This window comes from Alosa pseudoharengus, unplaced genomic scaffold, assembly GCF_046254945.1.
Source record: "Alosa pseudoharengus isolate Yale_2024_CS ecotype anadromous, Long Island Sound unplaced genomic scaffold, YU_APseudo_1.1 YU_APseudo_1.1_scf_7, whole genome shotgun sequence".
Lineage (NCBI taxonomy): Eukaryota > Metazoa > Chordata > Actinopteri > Clupeiformes > Clupeidae > Alosa > Alosa pseudoharengus.
Genome location: NW_027468859.1, coordinates 36,090,163 through 36,113,926, shown reverse-complemented (window position 1 = coordinate 36,113,926; position 23,764 = coordinate 36,090,163). Strand labels below are relative to the sequence as shown.

Sequence of the window (23,764 nt, the reverse complement as noted above, 5' to 3'; positions counted from 1 at the left end):
CCACTTCCTGCAGCATGTGGAGAGATCAGCCAATGGTGTTTTTCTCCCCATGGCTTCATTAGTAATATTCTATTTAATATCTTACACCTCTTTGATATCAGTCATCAAACTCATCTAGTAATCTCTGACGTTAGTTATCACATGACCCGTCACATCAACCGCACGACCTCTGACATCATCAGTCATCACATGACCTTTATCTTATTATGACATCAGTCAGCACGTGGCCAGTTATGTGTCACATGACCTCCAGCATCAGTCATGAAGTGAACTATAATTCATCGAATGGTATACAACCTCCCAAGACACAACCACACGTCATCATCCTACCACATGAGTGGCTTCATTCTTTTGATATCTCGCACACCAAATAGGTCATCCTTCAGCCTTTGTCCGTCCAGGATATGGACGCAAAGTGGTGCAAAAACACTCCTCAATACGTCGGAGTGAAGACTACTGAATCATAACCTACTGAATACACCTTGAGTAAACCACTGATGGTTCTCTGTGTGGGCGCAACACAGTGAACACTGCTGAATGAATGCACACTACCGAGTGAGCGCTACGCGACCCGCAGAGTATAAGTGATGAACTCTCAGACGTGAAACTCTGCTGTTTTAACACCACCGAGTGTGAAATTGTAAACACTACTGAGAGAAATCCTACTGACTGTAAATGGTGCTGCTTTTTACTCTCCCGTTAAGCCCCGCCCTACACAGGCACTTCAGCCAATCACAGATGTCCATGTAGATGGGCTCCTCCCTCTAACCAGGAGGCAGGCATTGGGATTGGATTACTTTAAGCAGGCTTCTTTAACAGGAGAACAGATGTGGGGATTGGTTGTTTTTTTAAGTATAGAATTATTTAAACCTGCATACAGAGACTGCCAACAATTCAGGAGTCTCACTTTAGTCCTTTGTTACATCATGGCATTATGACATCACCAAATGCATCAACGATCGACTGATATGGGTGATGTCACCAGTGTTACTATGGAGATCCCCTGCTGGTTAAGTGTTAAGTTACTGGAGTAATGTCTGTTGGATAAAGCATAAGCAAAGCCCATTGTTATAGAATATATTATTAGTTAATATTTTAGTCTGGTTTCAGTTTTGAGTCGGTTGAAAATGTTATCCCCAGACGTTCATTATAAGCTCCCGAGGAATCTTCCAGCTGCTCTTTTTATCTGTCTGTGTCTCATGAGTATAAACAATCCTATAAGTCCAAATGATGGAATACTTTACAAGGCAGCCTTAACTTTCCAAAGCAAAAAAAGTATATATATAAATAAATATATATATATTATATCTATATAACTTCATGAATGTATCTCCCTTATCCCTGCAAAAAAGAAAGAAAAGACCTCAGAGCCCCCTGTGTCAGACCCTCCCCCGTGTCATCTGAAACAGTTTAGTCCCCCCTCTGCCTTCTGTGTGCCCCGTCATGTAATCTGAAAGACCATTGTGTCCTCCATAGGAAGATCAGTGTGCCCCCCCCCCCCCCCCCCTCCACACACACACCCACACACACACACCCCCACCTTCCCCATTGTGGGGTGCATCTGTTGAGGTTCCTTGTCCATCTTCCCTCTTCAGGATAGTGGGGTGGATCCAGAGGAGGTGGGGTGACATGTAGTGTGTGTGTGTGTGTGTGGTGTTACCGTACCTCAGTCAGTGAAGCTTGAGCGCTGTGTGTGAGTGTGTGTGGTGTCACCGTATCTCAGTCAGTGATGCTTGAACGGTGTGTGTGTGTGTGCGATATATATGAGACTTATGAGCATACGAGAAACATATAATTTTAGAAGCATATAAGTGATGGGGGTGTTTTTGCATAAGCACGCCTATGTGAGTAACCATGTCATAGGTGAGTTACCATGTCATAGGTGGGTTACCATGTCATAGGTGGGTTACCATGTCATAGGTGAGTTACCACCATGTCATAGGTGGGTTACCATGTCATAGGTGGGTTACCATGTCATAGGTGGGTTACCAGTGAGTCATGTGTTCTGTATTATAAGGGGAACAGACGACACAGCCTTCCAACCTTAGACAACTCAGCACTGAAGACATTGATGATAAATATTATTAGTAGTTGCTGTGAGCAGCCTGCAGGGGGTGCTGTTTGCTGCTGTTGTGGACTCTAAGCCCATACAGCTGATCTGGCCTACCTGCACGCTGTGCGTCCGCATGGATGTGGGGCCTCACCTAGATTAAGGTGACATGTTTACAACTTGAAAAGCCAGGGGGCATTCTGTTTCTGGGTTGACCTTAAGCAATAGTGTATCATATGATTAGATGGAACACAAGTTACCTCATGCATTGTATTGTTCGTGATCAGGACAGCTGGCCCTCAGAGTATCTGTGCAATCAATCTTTAGGGTGGAAAAGACACTTTTTCTTTCCTATGCATTACAAGGAGAGATGTACAGTTATGGATCAGTAACTGCCTACAAAGAGAGAGCGGTTGAAGTGTTGTAAGTGAGGTGTGTGTGTGTGTGTGAGAGAGAGAGAGAGAGATAGTGAGCAAGACAGAGAGATTCTGAGATTGAGTTTATCTGTTGTATGAAGATTCCTCCAGTTTGCTACTGAATACTGAGTTAACAGCAATTCTGGGGTTTTCAACCTTGGGGGGTCTGAGGGGCGGAGTGGTGTGTGTGTGTGTGTTTGGGTGGGGGGCAGGGACATAATGTTATGATAGAAGAAGAAAGGGACAAAAGCATGATAAATGGCATTGAATTAGTGTTTTTTTTATTGTTTTGGATTGATATTTATAAAAGTTCTTATTGTATTAATTATATTATTTCATCATGTCATTTCTGTTACTTGGAAAAGTTTTCTTAGTGATATTTGTGTGTGTGTGTATGTGAGGGTGGGGGACAAGTTTAAACCACACAAAGATGTGCAATTTGTCCTAAAAGGTTGAAAATCCCAGTTGGTGAGTGTGTGCAGCAGTGAAGGAGCATTCGAGAGGTGCGTGCGCTCTGTCTTCTGCAAACACAGAATGTCGTGACACACGTCAGTCATCTCATTGGGGTTTGCATACTCAGAGCAGAAATATGGTTGGTAAGAGCAACACACATAAAAGAAGAAACCAGGACGGGCATCTAGCAGTATGACTACACTGTAAGAATATTGTTTCAAAAGGACAATGACTGTGAATATGGGTGGGTACGTTCTCACCAAAGCCTCTACATAATATTCTCCATTAAGCAATCTGCATTGCAGTTACAGAGTAACCCCATATGCCCTATGGCACAGTATCCATACCCGGCTATCGTGGGATTTCTTTTGATTATGTTACAGACTTACAAATTCAATTCTATCCTCCCATTGATAAAAGCAGTTCTATCTCCAAAATAGCTAACAAAACAATCCAGGTTTAAAGATGGATTATACATGAATTCTGAACTGTTACATTTCAGCAGAGGATTCACTGACTTTCTATGCCATTTGTGGCAGACAGATTACCAGGGAACCATAGCGACAGAATGCTCCTTTACTTTTCACACCAGAGGCTGTCACTGCCAACAGGGCTCATACGAAACAATGTCACTCCTGCATTATTATTATTATTATTATTATTATTGGTGATGCTATTGTTATTGATGTTGATGTTGCTCTTTTTCCCCTGCTCATGCACTGATCTTTTGAAGTATCCCATAACACTCCCCACGCCCCTTTTCACTTTATGGCCCAGGAGATGTAAAGATGAGAGATACCTGTTCCTTTACTCACGAGGGTACTAGGGCTATTTTCCACAGCATCTTTTTGTAAGGTCATTCTCTTTGAGGTGCCGAAGGGCCGAGGTGCATGCTGGCCTGTACCGGCAGAACAGGAGGACTTCAGCAGAATGGTGAATGGATACACAGACTGTTCCGGAACATTGGACTGGTGAAAGGATACATGGATTGTTCCGGAAGATTAGGGGAACACCTCAACAGCACACAGGGAAAGTGACCAATAAAAGAAATTCAGCGCGCATCAATACCATGGACAACGAAGAAGAGAGGGATGGAGAAAAGGAAGAGAGAGAGAAGGCCATTCTTTTGGTTGAGTTATGAATACATTCTAATAAAAGATCATTTTCATGTTTCATTTGCAGACTGACATTCTGTGTGCTTGTTTTTTCTTTGAGATGGAGGACAAGTAAATGAAATCATAAATATGAACTCAGAGGAAAACACCCACCCCACTACCATGACACAGTCCTTAACCCAGCAGAGAAGAGCCCTACAGTATAACAGCCTAAAGCATCCCAGAGCACAGGGCATAGCCTCTAGTGCCACATAGCACTGTACAAACCCACAGCATTAAACTGCTGCACAAACCCACAGCATTAAACTGCCCTGATGCACAGCACAGCATTCAACTGCTGTACAAACCCACAGCATTAAACTGCTGCACAAACCCACAGCATTAAACTGCCCTGATGCACAGCACAGCATTCAACTGCTGTACAAACCCACAGCATTAAACTGCTGCACAAACCCACAGCATTAAACTGCTCTGATGCACAGCACAGCATTCAACTGCTGCACAAACCCACAGCATTAAACTGCTCTGATGCACATACTGTATGCACAGCATTAAACTGCTCTGATGCACATATGCACAGCATTAAACTGCCCTGATGCACATATGCACAGCATTAAACTGCCCTGATGCACATACTGTATGCACAGCCTTAAACTGCTCTGATGCACATATGCACAGCATTAAACTGCCCTGATGCACATACTATATGCACAGCATTAAACTGCCCTGATGCACATTTGCACAGCATTAAACTGCCCTGATGCACATATGCACAGCATTAAACTGCCCTGATGCACATACTGTAAGCACAGCATTAAACTGCCCTAATGCACATACAGTATGCACAGCATTAAACTGCCCTGATGCACATATGCACAGCATTAAACTGCCCTGATGCACATACAGTATGCACAGCATTAAACTGCTCTGATGCACATACTGTATGCACAGCATTAAACTGCTCTGATGCACATATGCACAGCATTAAACTGCCCTGATGCACATACACATGCACATGTATGCACAGCATTAAACTGCTGTAAGGCATATGCACAGCATTTAACTGGCGTAAGGCACATACTGTATGCACAGCATTAAACTGCCCTGATGCACATACTGTATGCACAGCATTTAACTGGCGTAAGGCACATACTGTATGCACAGCATTAAACTGCCCTGATGCACATACTGTATGCACAGCATTTAACTGGCGTAAGGCACATACTGTATGCACAGCATTAAACTGGCGTAACAGAGTCCAGAGGCATAACGGAGCCCAACAGCGTGAGAAAGCAGAACTACACCACAGCATTGTACAACCTCATAGCATGACACAATTTGAATTTCACAGGGATCAATAAAGTATCTATCTATCTATCTATCTATCTAGCCCTGGAGCAAAGCAGAACCCTGAAGCCCAACACAAACTCATAGCATAAAACAACCCTAAGGCTTGCAGAACACAACCCCTAAAACACGAATACAGTGGAATATTGGAAGATTGGAAGCAATTACAACTTAACACAACCCTGAAACATATTAGAACACCACAGCAGAACCCAACCCTGAAACATATTAGAACACCACAGCAGAACACAGGGCTAAAGCAGAACCCAACCCCTGAAACCCCCCCCCCCACACACACACACACACACACACCGCAGGAGCCTTGAGGAAAATACATTTTCATTTATTTGCACACATAGAGTCGACTTACATTTTTATAAGGTAATTTTGAGTATGTTTCAGTACGAGTACATTCACATAACTCTCAGGGTGAGAGTAGGAAAAGTTACAATACCGTATCCAGTTTGAAACACATTTGAGGAAGATGAACTGAAAGAGTGACTACCACTGATAACACAGGAGTGGTATTCACGGGCCACTGCGGCACTACTGGGCACAGGAGGGGTATTCACGGGACACAGGAGTGGTATTCACGGGGCACAGGAGTGGTATTCACAGGGCACTACTGGTTACAGGGGTGGTATTCACAGGGCACTACTGGTTACAGGGGTGGTATTCACGGGACAAAGGAGTGGTATTCACGGGGCACAGGAGTGGTATTCACGGGTTACAGGAGTGGTATTCAAGGGGCACAGGAGTGGTATTCATGGGGTACAGGAGTGGTATTCCAGGGTACAGGAGTGGTATTCACGGGGCACAGGAGTGGTATTCATGGGGTACAGGAGTGGTATTCCGGGGCACAGGAGTGGTATTCACGGGGCACTACGGCACTACGGGTTACAGGAGTGGTATTCACGGGGCACTACGGGTTACAGGAGTGGTATTCATGTGGCACTACGGCACTACTGGTTACAGCACTCGTACCATATTTGGGTCTGGGTGCCAATGGGGACCCAGGTTTGAGTTCGGCCCGTGTCATTTTCCTGTCAAATTAAAGGCATAAAAGCCTTTAAAAAATTTATGAAAAGAATCAGGTGAATCAAAAATGAATCAGGTACATTAACTTTGTTAAAAAAGGAGTGGTATTCAAACAACATGCGCATACAGAACATTTACAAGCAAATTATCAAAAATACAGTTAATACACAACAAGAAAACATCTCTACAATCTGTGCGACATAGTAAAAAAACTTTCAGATTATTTCTCATTCTAATTAAATCCTCTAGAGGCTGCAAGAGACAGGGGATGAGGCTAGATAACGGTATTTCCAGTTGAACATGTTGTGGTAACAAAAACTAAAAAAGTGAAAGGGTTGCACTAGGATTGGACATTTAAGTTAGAAAGCGTCACTTTATGGGGTTCACAAGCCAGACGTGCATATTTCACAGCATGAGAACAATTCAGTACCAGCATTAATTGCAGTTTTTTTTCCATCTCTAGTTGAACATTAATGTGATCATGAAAACTGGTGCTAGCCTAGCTGTTTCAACCAAAAATGTATATACTTAATTGGCTGCTGCCATCTTTTAAAATGGTGTCCCACATATGCTCACTTCCTGACACATTCTCACAAACAAGCCAATTAGGTGCTTCATTACAGATGGTCGCAAATGATGTAGTCCGTTTGAATTGACTGATCCTCTCAGTGTGGAAGCTGCAAGCTCATGGTAACATCCACAAATCCACAGAAAACATACTCCTGTGTCTGTGGCACCTGATTGGCTGTTTCTGTGGGGCTGTGGCAGGTAGTGAGCCCCCGTGGGACGCCATTTTTAAAGATGGTGGCGGCCATAGATTGATTCCGCATTGGGCTCCAACAACAATCACTGTAGGCCAAACATGTGTCTCTGATTGGAAATCAGACAGGTGTCTCTGATTGCAGGCAGTGTTGCCCATAGACAGTAAGGTGTTTGCCCCCAGCAATACGGCGGCCACGTTCACGATGCCACCTAAAAGAACTCGACGGACAATGCTAGCTTTCTATCTATGGTGGCGGCCAACTGGCTGAAGCTAACCCTCTAAAGGCTGACCCCTGACCCCTTGGTTTTAATCACACAGTAAAGAGTGTTAGTCAGTCCCAGTCCATGGGAGGTCAGATTCCAATGCCCAACTGGATCAAGCCACATAGTAAATGTGGCATGTTTAGCATTTTATCTGAACTAAAGTAAAAAAGAAGTCCTGGGGGGATCCATTGGGATCACATGGTGAAGGACGTGGCGTTGTCCGTGTTGGATCCGTCGAGTGACTTGCGCATGGACAGACAAACCTCCGAGGTGATGCGGGAAGAGGGGCGTCGGGCACGCATGTAGTCTTTCCCCACGCACCACAGGTCCCGTAGAACCTTCTGGAAGTGGTTGCGGAAGCGCACGCCAACGAAGGCGTACAGGAAGGGGTTGAGGCAGCAGTGCAGGTAGGCTAGTGTCTCAGTGATGCTGAGTCCCACCATGAAGGAGATCTCGGCAGGACACTCCCTCTCCTCACCCAGAGTGATGGTGTACGCCAGGCGGGTGAGGTTGTAGGGCAGGTGGCAGAGAACAAACACCAGCACCACCGTCAGCACCACCCGCACCGCCTTGTGCCTCTGGAAGTTGCGCGCCTTGAGCAGTGTGAGGATGATGCAGGTGTAGCAGAAGGTCATCACCATCAGGGGCAGCAGGAACCCGATCCCCATCTGCAGGCTTGGGATCAGGACCTTCATGAGGTCTGCCGTCTCAGTGCTGTTAAAGTAAAGCCTACACTCCACCAATTCTTCATCTGTGGAATTTTCAGGTGTTACACCAAGCATGACTGTTAAATCTCGGGGCTGATAGGTTGTTGAGTACATGAATGTGGGCAGGGACAGCAGAAGTGCCATCACCCAGACGGTAAAGCAGATGGCATGGCTGTAGACGAGGGTGCGGGAGCGGAGGTATCGGGAGCTGCTAGCGCGGACGATGGCGAGGTAGCGGTCGCCGCTGATGCAGGCTAGCAGAAGCACACCACTATACAGGTTGAGACTGTAGGCCCCACTCAGGACCTTGCAGGCCCCATCCCCCATCACCCAGCCATGCTGCTCGTTGTAGATGATGAAGGGCAACACCACAACGAAGAAAACATCGGCCACCGCTACATTGAGGAGGTACACATCCGTCATGGACTTGGTCTTCTTGTAGAAGGCATACGTGACGATGACCAGTAGGTTGCCCAGCAACCCTAGCACAACGATGATGGAATGGACGTACAGACTGAGGTGATAGTACACATTGTCGAAGACCTGTGTGTAACACAGTCCATCATCTCCGTATCCATAATAGTCATCATAATTCATTTCTGATGAGCTGTTGTCGGGATATTTCATGTTATAATCTTCAGTAGCAGTGGCCATTTTCTGCAGTCACCCTACAAAGGAAATAAGATGTGACTTTGGCAAACAAGGACATATCTGCAAAACATATTTAATTTTCTCCCAAACAAATCATATTTGGGATCATATTTTTATATTTTATATCTTATATATCAATCATTTTATATAAGGATAACTTTCATCATGTCAAAAAATACTAAAATGTGAGCTGATGAGCTCATAACATGGCCTGAAATGCCCAACAGAGTTCAATTAGGACATTGTCTTAATTTGCAAATACCAAGACGTCATGAAAAGGATTTAGTTACTGTTATAACAGTAGTTGAGGTCACTATAAACCATTTTGGATTTAAAATGTGTCTACTACCTTTCAGGCTGAGAAATAAGGTCCTAAGAGATTTAGATAGATAGATAGAAAGATACTTTATTGATCCCCAGGGGAAATTCAAGGTCTCAGTAGCGTACAGACATCACACACACATTCACTAACAGCAGAAAAAAGTAATTAAAAGTATATAATATAAAAAACACAACTAAGCAATAAGGACGAGAACTAGACGAGGACTAGAATTTGATCTAGAACCATAAAAATATATACAGTAGTAGGAGTTTTTGTTAGAATAGTATATTTTGATTGAAATATGAGCAGTAGAGTTAGATGTCAGTGATAGGATGGAAACTGTCAATGTGTATATATGAACTGGAACTTCAGGTGAAAGGTGTTGCATATACTGAACAAACACCTTTGTTTTCCCTCCAATTTCTCATGAATGGAAATATACAGTACACACAAAAGATTCTACACAAACAGTGTTAGTGAGCACTTCACCAAGATAATCCCTTAACCCGATACGTGTGACATATTGGTCGCCAAGGTCACCAGAGTACCAGGCCTGGAATTCATAATTTTAGGGGCAAGGCCAGTTGGCCTTCCGTTGGGCATATTTGGCGGAGGACCCAAAGGCCACATGTGAGGGCCCCAAGGCCAAAGTTAGCAATAGCCTACAGTAGGCTACATAAAAATGATCAAAGTTGAATTTAGCCTATTAGTCTGAGCGAATTAGAGTTGAAAGTGGCAGTAAATAGTGTGAAAACATATTTAGTATTATTTGAACCGTTATTTTATGTAGATTAAGAATTTCAGGTGCCTCCAACACCAATCCTTACCAGAAAACAAATTACAGGGGTTTCCTTTGTACCAAAAAACAATGGATATTGGGCCAGCATTATATGTTAAAACATCATAATATTAGGCAATATCTACCCAGCTAGTTAAAGGATCTTTATCAAACTTGGTATACTTACTCATTATAAGGGCTTGATGAACTGATTAGGTGTCAAAGGTCAAGGTCACATGAGGTCAAACTTGAAATATAGTGTTGCTGTGATATCTCCCAATCAGACTGAATGATCTTCATGAAACCAATACAGTTAATACATCCTACATGCACTGATTAGGTACTAAAGGTCATGGGGTCTAAGGTAAAGGTCAAATTCTTGCAAAGTTATATGAGCCTATAGCAGGCAAAACAAATTACATATTACGTTGAAGGAGAAATGTTGGATTACTAACATTTTTATGAAATAGAAGTGATTATTAATAATGTTATATGTATTAGAAGTGAATACTAATCTACATTTATTACATAGAAATTATTAACATTTCATTTTCTTATATTCTTTGTATGCTTTCTATACATTCAATACTGTGCATCAATTTTGCTTTGTCTGTCATTTGCTCTCTCCATGTCATGATTTTCTAATAAAGGTCATGCGACCCCCTTTGTCACGGGTTAAGGGTATTCTGCCTTAGGCAGTAATATTAGGAATATCCCGACAGGAACTAGACTATGGCAAGAGAATGCTGAAGGATGTATATGTATTGTATTGACCAATTATCTACTTACTTAGCCACATAGCCACATGACTTGCGTATGGTGCATGGATCACATGCTATGTCCAAGAAGTGTGTATTGTTGTATTTCTGCATGTATGAGGATTTTTGGAAAATACCATTGTACTCATGTGATTTGTATTACCAATGTAATTAACATGTATAAGATGGGGCTAGAGAACTTTGAGTAGTGTTACTGGAACATGCTGTTGCTAGTGACCTGCTCCCGGTATCGTGAATAAACCTGCAGTGGTTCCTCACACCTGAGTGTTGCCTGAATATTTTTGACCACAACGTCATTAGTGATTTGTGTCATTAGTGATTAGTAGCACACAACGTTTGCATTACGTATTTTCTCAAAATTATTAAAGCAAACTCTATTTTAATATTATCTTCAATCTCAATAGGCTTAGTCTTTTACTCTAATGCCCTCTTTTAAACCAGGGAAAATGAAAACAATTGTATTAGTCCATGAGCTTGAGGCCCATTTTGGGACGACCGGTGCCAACTGAAGGCACCAAACTTTATTACAGTGCATGAAAATGCACTGTACTGTTATTCCAAGGCATTTTATTATTATTCTTCTTCTAACGCACTTAATGCAGCTTCAACCGTTTAACGTAGAAACTTCATTCAAACTATGTTACGTAGGTCTTACTTAGGACATGTGAGCTTTGTATTTTTCAACTTTGTAACTTTTATACTTTTTAAACTATTAATTAAAAACTAATCAAAATTTCCCCATTGACTTAACATTATGATTATGACATCATAATACGGCCGTTAAGCAATTAGAATCCTATGGCAGGTGTTCGGGCCACCTGTTTCAACTGCCAGTCTCAGGCTTTAAGCATACAAACTGGCCCTATTAAGACTACACATCCTGTTCAACTGCTTCCTCTGCCAAAAACTGTTTCAAAATAAAAGTCCTCACTACAATATTTCACTGTTAAACAATTTAACCCTTTAAACTACTGAACTTTTTAACTGTTCAGCCATTGCAACTGTTACTTGTCATCAACTATGACTCCTACCCACTGTAGCTAGTTAGCATGGTTAGCATGTTAGCATGCTAGCATGTTAGCATGTTAGTTAGCATTTTTTACAAAACTGCTAAAAATGATTAGCTAAGTTAGCTAAGTCACATGGTTACCATAGTTAGCATGCTAGCATGTTAGCATGCTAGTTAGCATTTTTTACAAAACTGCTAAAAATGATTAGCTAAGTTAGCTAAGTCACATGGTTACCATAGTTAGCATGCTAGCATGTTAGCATGCTAGCATGTTAGCATGCTAGTTAGCATTTTTTGCAAAACTGCTAAAAATGATTAGCTAAGTTAGCTAAGTCACATGGTTACCATAGTTAGCATGCTAGCATGTTAGCATGCTAGTTAGCATTTTTTGCAAAACTGCTAAAAATGATTAGCTAAGTTAGATAAGTCACATGGTTAGCATAGTTAGCATGCTAGCATGTTAGCATGCTAGTTAGCATTTTTTGCAAAACTGCTAAAAATGATTAGCTAAGTTAGCTAAGTCACATGGTTAGCATAGTTAGCATGCTAACATGTTAGCATGCTAGTTAGCATTTTTTGCAAAACTGCTAAAAATGATTAGCTAAGTTAGCTAAGTCACATGGTTACCATAGTTAGCATGCTAGCATGTTAGCATGCTAGTTAGCATTTTTTGCAAAACTGCTAAAAATGATTAGCTAAGTTAGCTAAGTCACATGGTTAGCATAGTTAACATTTTAACATTGTTAGCATGCTAGTTAGCATAGTAATTTGGTTAGCATTATTATCTTTGTTAACATAGTTAGCATAACTACTAGCAAACATTGGAGCCATTCCAACTGTTAGTTATCGTCAACTATCTGCCTAAATAATTTAACCATTTCAATTATCAACCTATTTAACTGTTTAGTCATTCCAACTATATTAAACCTTATCTACCAAGCAAATAATTTAACCATATGAACTCATCATATTTTTGCATTTTCATGCACTGTATTTCCTTCAGGAAATGCTTTTCTAGTTGTTATTACAGTGCATGAAAATGCACTGTGCTGTTATCCGAAGTCTTCTTCTTATTAGAGTGCATGAAAATGCACTCTACTGTTCTTCCTAGGCTTCTTCTTCTTCTTATTACAGTGCATGAAAATGCACTGTACTGTTCTTCCTAGGCTTCTTCTTATTACAGTGCATGAAAATGCACTGTACTGTTCTTCCTAGGCTTCTTATTCTTCTTCTTCTAACGCAATTAATGCAGCTTCAACCGCTTAACGTAGAAACTTCATTCAAACTATGTTACGTAGGTCTTACTTAGGACATGGGTGCTTTGTATTTTTCAGCTTTGTAACTTTTATACTTTTTAAACTATTAATTAAAAACTGTTCAAAATTTCCCCATAGACTTAACATGGGCTGATGACATCACAATAGAGCCGTTAAGCAATTAGAATCCTATGGCAGGTGTTCGGGCCAGCTGCATCAACTGCCAGTCTCAGGCTTTAAGCATACAAACTGGCCCTATTAAGACTACACATCCTGTCCAACTGCTTCCTCTGCCAAAAACTGTTTCAAAATAAAAGTCCTCACTACAATATTTCACTGTTAAACAATTTAACCCTTTAAACTACTGAACTTTTTAACTGTTCAGCCATTGTAACTGTTACTTGTCATCAACTATGACTCCTAGCCACTGTAGCTAGTTAGCATGGTTAGCATAGTTAGCATGTTAGCATGCTAACATGCTAGTTAACATTTTTAGCAAAACTGCTAAAAATGATTAGCTAAGTTAGCTAAGTCACATGGTTAGCATAGTTAGCATGCTAACATGTTAGCATGCTAGTTAACATGCTAATTAGCATTTTTATCAAAACTGCTAAAAATGATTAGCTAAGTTAGCTAAGTCACATGGTTAGCATAGTTAGCATGCTAACATGTTAGCATGCTATTTAGCATTTTTAGCAAAACTGCTAAAAATGATCAGCTAAGTTCACTAAGTCACATGGTTAGCATAGTTAACTTGCTAGCATGTTAGCATGCTAGTTAGCATTTTTAGCAAAACTACTAAAAATGATTAGCTAAGTTAGCTAAGTCATATGGTTAGCATAGTTAGCATGCTAACACGTTAGCATGCTAGTTAGCATTTTTAACAAAAATATTAAAAATGATTAGCTAAGTTAAGTAAGTTAACTAAGTTAAGTAAAAATGATTAGCTAAGTAACATGGTTAACATAGTTAGCATGTTAATATTGCTAACATGCTAGTTAGCATAACTACTAAAAATGAAAACATTAGCTAAGTTAACTAAGTTAAGTATTATCCTCCTATTTAACCGTTCAATCATTCCAACTATATTAAACCTTATCTACCAAGCAAATCATTTAACCATATAAATTATCCACCTATTTAACTGTTCAGTCACTCCAACTATATTAAACCTTATCTACCTAGCAACCAATATAGTTTGTTTTTACTCTGTAATATATTTTACATCATATTTTTTGCATTTTCATGCACTGTATTTCCTTCAGGAAATGCTTTTCTAGTTACAGTGCATGAAAATGCACTGTACTGTTCTTCCTAGGCTTCTTCTTCTTCTTCTTCTTATTACAGTGCATGAAAATGCACTGTACTGTTCTTCCTAGGCTTCTTCTTATTCTTCTTCTTCTTCTAACGCATTTAATGTAGCTTCAACCGTTTAACGTAGAAACTTCATTCAAACTTTGTTACGTAGGTCTTACTTGGGATAAGAGTGCTATGTATTTTTCATCTTTGTAACTTTTATACTTTTTAAACTATTAATTAAAAACTATCAAAATTTCCCCATTGACTTAACATTGCCCTTTATGACATCACAGCAATTAGAATCCTGTGGCAGGTGTTCGGGCCACCTGGATCAACTGCCACTTTCAGGCTTTAAGCATACAAACTGGCCCTATTAAGACTACACATCCTGTTCAACTGCTTCCTCTGCCAAAAACTGTTTCAAAATAAAAGTCCTCACTACAATATTTCACTGTTAAACAATTTAAGCCTTTAAACTACTGAACTTTTTAACTGTTCAGCCATTGTAACTGTTACTTGCCATCAACTATGACTCCTACCCACTGTAGCTAGTTAGCTAAGTTAGCTAAGTAACTTGGTTAGCATAGTTAGCATGCTAGCATGCTAGTTAGCATGCTAGTTAGCATTTTTAGCAAAACTGCTAAAAATGATTAGCTAAGTTAGCTAAGTCACATGGTTAGCATAGTTAGCATGCTAGCATGTTAGCATGCTAGTTAGCATTTTTAGCAAAACTGCTGAAAATGATTAGCTAAGTTAGCTAAGTCACATGGTTAGCATAGTTAGCATGCTAACATGTTAGCATGTTAGTTAGCATTTTTTACAAAACTGCTAAAAATGATTAGCTAAGTTAGCTAAGTCACATGGTTAGCATAGTTAGCATGCTAGCATGTTAGCATGTTAGTTAGCATTTTTTTCAAAACTGCTAAAAATGATTAGCTAAGTTAGCTAAGTCACATGGTTAGCATAGTTAGCATGCTAGCATGCTAGTTAGCATTTTTTACAAAACTGCTAAAATGATTAGCTAAGTTAGCTAAGTAACATGGTTAACATAATTAGCATGTTAGCATGCTAATTAGCATAGTTATCATAACTAATAAAAATTATTAGCTAGGTTAACTAAGTCATATGGTTAGCATAGGTAACATTTTAACATTGTTAACATGCTAGTTAGCATAGTTACTTGGTTAGCATTATTATCTTTGTTAACATAGTTAGCATAACTGCTAGCAAACATTGGAGCCATTCCAACTGTTAGTTATCGTCAACTATCTGCCTAAATAATTTAACCATTTCAATTTTCAACCTATTTAACTGTTCAGTCATTCCAACTATAGTAAACCTTATCTACCAAGCAAATAATTTAACCATATGAACTCATCATATTTTTGCATTTTCATGCACTGTATTTCCTTCAGGAAATGCTTTTCTAGTTCTTATTATTTTTCTTCTTCTAACGCAGTTAATGCAGCTTCAACCGTTTAACGTAGAAACTTCATTCAAACTATGTTGCGTAGGTCTTACTTAGGACATGTGGGCTATGTATTTTTCATCTTTGTAACTTTTATACTTTTTAAACTATTAATTAAAAACTACTCAAAATTTCCCCATAGACTTAACATGGGCTGATGACATCACAATGGACTAATTAACTTGATTTGCACCTGGTATCATCTTCCAGCTGCTCATCTAGGCCCCATCAAAGAATCAGTTCAACTGATTGCACCTGTATCAACTGCTTTCTACTGAACTAGACCAACTCTCTCTGTCTCTCCATTCTACAAGGATATGACACATTTCCTCCAACTTTCTATCCATTCATCCTCTTCAAACCATTCACTCATCCACCCATTAAACTATCCATCAACATCCATTAAACAATCTGCCTATCAACATCCATTCAACTTTCTGTCTATCAACATCCATTACACTATCTACATTTAACTTTTAAACTATATATTCTGTCTCAGCCTTTAAGCATACAATATGGCTCTATTAAGACTGCCGTTAAGCAATTAGAATCCTATGGCAGGTGTTCGGGCCAGCTGCATCAACTGCCAGTCTCAGGCTTTAAGCATACAAACTGGCCCTATTAAGACTACACATCCTGTCCAACTGCTTCCTCTGCCAAAAACTGTTTCAAAATAAAAGTCCTCACTACAATATTTCACTGTTAAACAATTTAACCCTTTAAACTACTGAACTTTTTAACTGTTCAGCCATTGTAACTGTTACTTGTCATCAACTATGACTCCTAGCCACTGTAGCTAGTTAGCATGGTTAGCATAGTTAGCATGTTAGCATGCTAACATGCTAGTTAACATTTTTAGCAAAACTGCTAAAAATGATTAGCTAAGTTAGCTAAGTCACATGGTTAGCATAGTTAGCATGTTAGCATGCTAGTTAGCATTTTTTGCAAAACTGCTAAAAATGATTAGCTAAGTTAGCTAAGTCACATGGTTAGCATAGTTAGCATGCTAACATGTTAACATGCTAGTTAGCATGCTAATTAGCATTTTTATCAAAACTGCTAAAATGATTAGCTAAGTTAGCTAAGTCACATGGTTAGCATAGTTAGCATGCTAACATGTTAGCATGCTATTTAGCATTTTTAGCAAAACTGCTAAAAATGATCAGCTAAGTTCACTAAGTCACATGGTTAGCATAGTTAACATGCTAGCATGTTAGCATGCTAGTTAGCATTTTTAGCAAAACTACTAAAAATGATTAGCTAAGTTAGCTAAGTCATATGGTTAGCATAGTTAGCATGCTAACACGTTAGCATGCTAGTTAGCATTTTTAACAAAAATATTAAAAATGATTAGCTAAGTTAAGTAAGTTAACTAAGTTAAGTAAAAATGATTAGCTAAGTAACATGGTTAACATAGTTAGCATGTTAATATTGCTAACATGCTAGTTAGCATAACTACTAAAAATGAAAACATTAGCTAAGTTAACTAAGTTAAGTATTATCCACCTATTTAACCGTTCAATCATTCCAACTATATTAAACCTTATCTACCAAGCAAATCATTTAACCATATAAACTATCCACCTATTTAACTGTTCAGTCACTCCAACTATATTAAACCTCATCTACCTAGCAACCAATATAGTTTGTTTTTACTCTGTATGATATTTTACATCATATTTTTTGCATTTTCATGCACTGTATTTCCTTCAGGAAATGCTTTTCTAGTTAGAGTGCATGAAAATGCACTCTACTGTTCTTCCTAGGCTTCTTCTTCTTATTCTTATTAGAGTGCATGAAAATGCACTCTACTGTTCTTCCTAGGCTTCTTCTTCTTCTTCTTCTTCTTCTTCTTCTTCTAACGCAGTTAATGCAGCTTCAACCGTTTAACGTAGAAACTTCATTCAAACTGCGTTGCGTAGGTCTTACTTATGACACGTGGGCTTTGTATTTTTCATCTTTGTAACTTTTATACTTTTTAAACTATTAATTAAAAACTACTCAAAATTTCCCCATAGACTTAACATGGGCTGATGACATCACAATGGACTAATTAACTTGATTTGCACCTGGTATCATCTTCCAGCTGCTCATCTAGGCCCCATCAAAGAATCAGTTCAACTGATTGCACCTGTATCAACTGCTTTCTACTGAACTAGACCAACTCTCTCTGTGTCTCTACATTCTACAAGGATATAAGACACATTTCATCCAACTTTCTATCCATTCATCCTCTTCAAACCATTCACTCATCCACCCATTAAACTATCCATCAACATCCATTAAACAATCTGCCTATCAACATCCATTCAACTTTCTGTCTATCAACATCCATTACACTATCTACATTTAACTTTTAAACTATATACTCTGTCTCAGGCTTTAAGCATACAATATGGCTCTATAAAGACTGCCGTTAAGCAATTAGAATCCTAGGCCAGGTGGCCAGGCCACCTGCACCCTATCAGTTTCTCAGGCTAACCTTTTACACTATCCACCTATTTGACTGTTCAGTCAGTCCAACTATATTAAACCTCATCTACCTAGTTCAGTCATTCCAACTATATTAAACCTCATCTACCTAGCAAATAATTTAACCTTTTACACTATCCACCTATTTAACCGTTCAGTCATTCCAACTATATTAAACCTCATCTACCTAGTTCAGTCATTCCTATATTAAACCTCATCTACTTAGTTCAGTCATTCCAACTATATTAAACCTCATCTACCTAGCAAATAATTTAACCATTTGAATCCTATGGCAGGTGTTCGGGCCACCTGCATCAACTGCCAGTCTCAGGCTTTAAGCATACAAACTGGCCCTATTAAGACTACACATCCTGTTCAACTGCTTCCTCTGCCAAAAACTGTTTCAAAATAAAAGTCCTCACTACAATATTTCACTGTTAAACAATTTAACCCTTTAAACTACTGAACTTTTTAACTGTTCAGCCATTGTAACTGTTACTTGTCATCAACTATGACTCCTACCCACTGTAGCTAGTTAGCTAAGTTAGCTAAGTAACTTGGTTAGCATAGTTAGCATGCTAGCATGTTAGCATGCTAGTTAGCATTTTTAACAAAACTACTAAAAAATGATTAGCTAAGTCACATGGTTAGCATAGTTAGCATGTGAGCATGTTAGCATGCTAGTTAGCATGCTAATTAGCATTTTTAACAAAACTGCTAAAAATGATTAGCTAAGTTAGCTAAGTCACATGGTTAGCATAGTTAGCATGTGAGCATGTTAGCATGCTAGTTAGCATGCTAATTAGCATTTTTAGCAAAACTGCTAAAAATGATTAGCTAAGTTAGCTAAGTCACATGGTTAGCATAGTTAGCATGCTAATATGCTAGTTAGCATTTTTAGCAAAACTGCTAAAAATGATTAGCTAAGTTAGCTAAGTCACATGGTTAGCATAGTTAGCATGCTAACACGTTAACTTGCTAGTTAGCATTTTTAGCAAAACTATTAAAAATGATTAGCTAAGTTAAGTAAGTTAACTAAGTTAAGTAAAAATGATTAGCTAAGTAACATGGTTAACATAGTTAGCATGTTAGCATTGCTAACATGCTAGTTAGCATAACTACTAAAAATGAAAACATTAGCTAAGTTAACTAAGTTAAGTATTATCCACCTATTTAACCGTTCAATCATTCCAACTATATTAAACCTTATCTACCAAGCAAATCATTTAACCATATAAACTATCCACCTATTTAACTGTTCAGTCACTCCAACTATATTAAACCTCATCTACCTAGCAACCAATATAGTTTGTTTTTACTCTGTATGATATTTTACATCATATTTTTTGCATTTTCATGCACTATATTTCCTTCAGGAAATGCTTTTCTAGTTATTTTTCTTCTTCTAACGCAGTTAATGCAGCTTCAACCGTTTAACGTAGAAACTTCATTCAAACTGCATTGCGTAGGTCTTACTTAGGACATGTGGGCTTTGTATTTTTCATCTTTGTAACTTTTATACTTTTTAAACTATTAATTAAAAACTACTCAAAATTTCCCCATAGACTTAACATGGGCTGATGACATCACAATGGACTAATTAACTTGATTTGCACCTGTATCTTTTTCCAGCTGCTCATCTAGGCCCCATCAAAGAATCAGTTCAACTGATTGCACCTGTATCAACTGCTTTCTACTGAACTAGACCAACTCTCTGTCTCTCCATTCTACAAGGATATAAGACACATTTCATCCAACTTTCTATCCATTTATCCTCTTCAAACCATTCACTCATCCACCCATTAAACTATCCATCAACATCCATTAAACAATCTGCCTATCAACATCCATTCAACTTTCTGTCTATCAACATCCATTACACTATCTACATTTAACTTTTAAACTATATACTCTGTCTCAGGCTTTAAGCATACAATATGGCTCTATTAAGACTGCCGTTAAGCAATTAGAATCCTATGGCAGGTGTTCGGGCCAGCTGCATCAACTGCCAGTCTCAGGCTTTAAGCATACAAACTGGCCCTATTAAGACTACACATCCTGTTCAACTGCTTCCTCTGCCAAAAACTGTTTCAAAATAAAAGTCCTCACTACAATATTTCACTGTTAAACAATTTAACCCTTTAAACTACTGAACTTTTTAACTGTTCAGCCATTGTAACTGTTACTTGTCATCAACTATGACTACTCCTACCCACTGTAGCTAGTTAGCATGGTTAACATAGTTAGCATGCTAGCATGTTAGCATACTAGCATGTTAGCATGCTAGTTAGCATTTTTAGCAAAACTGCTAAAAATGATTAGCTAAGTTAGCTAAGTCACATGGTTAGCATAGTTAGCATGCTAGCATGTTACCATGCTAGTTAGCATTTTTTATAAAACTGCTAAAAATGATTAGCTAAGTTAGCTAAGTCACATGGTTAGCATAGTTAGCATGCTAGCATGTTAGCATGCTAGTTAACATTTTTTGCAAAACTGCTAAAAATTATTAGCTAAGTTCACTAAGTCACATGGTTAGCATAGTTAGCATGCTAGCATGTTAGCATGCTAGTTAACATTTTTAGCAAAACTGCTAAAAATGATTAGCTAAGTTAGCTAAGTCACATGGTTAGCATAGTTAGCATGCTAGCATGTTAGCATGCTATCATGCTAGTTAGCATTTTTTTGCAAAACTGCTAAAAATGATTAGCTAAGTTAGCTAAGTCACATGGTTAGCATAGTTAGCATGCTAGCATGTTAGCATGCTAGTTAGCATTTTTTACAAAACTGCTAAAAATGATTAGCTAAGTTAGCTAAGTCACATGGTTAGCATAGTTAGCATGCTAGCATGTTAGCATGCTAGTTAGCATTTTTAGCAAAACTGCTAAAAATGATTAACTAAGTTAGCTAAGTAACATGGTTAGCATAGTTAGCATGCTAACATGTTAGTTAGCATAGTTAGCAAAACTGCTAAAAATTATTAGCTAGGTTAGCTAAGTCACATGGTTAACATAACTACTAAAAATGAAAACATTAGCTAAGTTAACTAAGTTAAGTATTATCCACCTATTTAACCGTTCAATCATTCCAACTATATTAAACCTTATCTACCAAGCAAATCATTTAACCATATAAACTATCCACCTATTTAACTGTTCAGTCACTCCAACTATATTAAACCTCATCTACCTAGCAACCAATTGAGTTTGTTTTTACGCTGTATGATATTTTACATCATATTTTTTGCATTTTCATGCACTGTATTTCCTTCAGGAAATGCTTTTCTAGTTACAGTGCATGAAAATGCACTGTACTGTTATTCCAAGGCATTTTATTACAGTGCATGAAAATGCACTGTACTGTTATTCCAAGGCATTTTATTACAGTGCATGAAAATGCACTGTACTGTTCTTCCTAGGCTTCTTCTTATTCTTATTCTTCTTCTTCTTCTAACGCGCTTAATACAGCTTCAACCGTTTAACGTAGAAACTTCATTCAAACTGCGTTGCGTAGGTCTTACTTATGACATGGGTGCTATGTATTTTTCATCTTTGTAACTTTTATACTTTTTAAACTATTAATTAAAAACTAATCAAAATTTCCCCATTGACTTAACATTATGATTATGACATCACAATACAGCCGTTAAGCAATTAGAATCCTATGGCAGGTGTTCGGGCCACCTGGATCAACTGCCAGTTTCAGGCTTTAAGCATACAAACTGGCCCTATTAAGACTACACATCCTGTTCAACTGCTTCCTCTGCCAAAAACTGTTTCAAAATAAAAGTCCTCACTACAATATTTCACTGTTAAACAATTTAACCCTTAAAACTACTGAACTTTTTAACTGTTCAGCCATTGTAACTGTTACTTGTCATCAACTATGACTCCTACCCACTGTAGCTAGTTAGCATGGTTAGCATAGTTAGCATGCTAACATGTTAGCATGCTAGCATGTTAGCATGCTAGTTAGCATTTTTTACAAAACTGCTAAAAATGATTAGCTAAGTCACATGGTTAGCATAGTTAGCATGCTAGCATGTTAGCATGCTAGTTAGCATTTTTTACAAAACTGCTAAAAATGATTAGCTAAGTTAGCTAAGTCACATGGTTAGCATAGTTAGCATGCTAGCATGTTAGCATGCTAGTTAGCATTTTTTACAAAACTGCTAAAAATGATTAGCTAAGTTAGCTAAGTCACATGGTTAGCATAGTTAGCATGCTAGCATGTTAGCATGCTAGTTAGCATTTTTTACAAAACTGCTAAAAATGATTAGCTAAGTTAGCTAAGTCACATGGTTAGCATAGTTAGCATGCTAACATGTTAGCATGCTAATTAGCATAGTTAGCAAAACTGCTAAAAATGATTAGCTAGATTAGCTAAGTCACATGGTTAACATAGTTAGCATGTTAGCATTGCTAACTACTAAAAATGCATTAGCTAAGTTAACTAAGTTAAGTATTGTCCACCTATTTAACCGTTCAATCATTCCAACTATATTAAACCTTATCTTCCAAGCAAATCATTTAACCATATAAACTATCCACCTATTTAACTGTTCAGTCACTCCAACTATATTAAACCTCATCTACCTAGCAACCAATATAGTTTGTTTTTACTCTGTATGATATTTTACATCATATTTTTAGCATTTTCATGCACTGTATTTCCTTCAGGAAATGCTTTTCTAGTTATTATTATTCTTCTTCTAACGCACTTAATGCAGCTTCAACCGTTTAACGTAGAAACTTCATTCAAACTATGTTACGTAGGTCTTAATTAGGACATGTGAGCTTTGTATTTTTCAACTTTGTAACTTTTATACTTTTTAAACTATTAATTAAAAACTAATCAAAATTTCCCCATAGACTTAACATGGGCTGATGACATCACAATAGAGCCGTTAAGCAATTAGAATCCTATGGCAGGTGTTCGGGCCAGCTGCATCAACTGCCAGTCTCAGGCTTTAAGCATACAAACTGGCCCTATTAAGACTACACATCCTGTTCAACTGCTTCCTCTGCCAAAAACTGTTTCAAAATAAAAGTCCTCACTACAATATTTCACTGTTAAACAATTTAACCCTTTAAACTACTGAACTTTTTAACTGTTCAGCCATTGTAACTGTTACTTGTCATCAACTATGACTCCTACCCACTGTAGCTAGTTAGCATGGTTAGCATAGTTAGCATGTTAGCATGCTAGCATGTTAGCATGCTAGTTAGCATTTTTTGCAAAACTGCTAAAAATGATTAGCTAAGTTAGCTAAGTCACATGGTTAGCATAGTTAGCATGCTAGCATGTTAGCATGCTAGTTAGCATTTTTTGCAAAATTGCTAAAAATGATTAGCTAGGTTAGCTAAGTCACATGGTTAGCATAGTTAGCATGCTAACATGTTAGCATGCTAGTTAGCATTTTTTATAAAACTGCTAAAAATGATTAGCTAAGTTAGCTAAGTCACATGGTTAGCATAGTTAGCATGCTAGCATGTTAGCATGCTAGTTAGCATGCTAGTTAGCATTTTTAGCAAAACTGTTAAAAATGATTAGCTAAGTTAGCTAAGTCACATGGTTAGCA

The 23,764-nt window shown here is 38.4% G+C and overlaps 1 protein-coding gene across 1 annotated transcript in view; it reads right to left on the bottom strand.

Annotated features, from left to right (window-relative positions):
• Nucleotides 1–5,703: 5,703 nt before the first annotated feature.
• LOC143109767 (C-C chemokine receptor type 6-like) overlaps nt 5,704–23,764 on the bottom strand; it is a 44,774-nt gene continuing 26,713 nt past the window's right edge. The window contains exon 2 of the mRNA XM_076272554.1: nt 5,704–8,820. Coding sequence (XP_076128669.1) covers nt 7,640–8,806 — 1,167 coding nt within the window. The 5' untranslated portion in view covers nt 8,807–8,820 and the 3' untranslated portion in view covers nt 5,704–7,639. The remainder of the gene's footprint in view (nt 8,821–23,764) is intronic.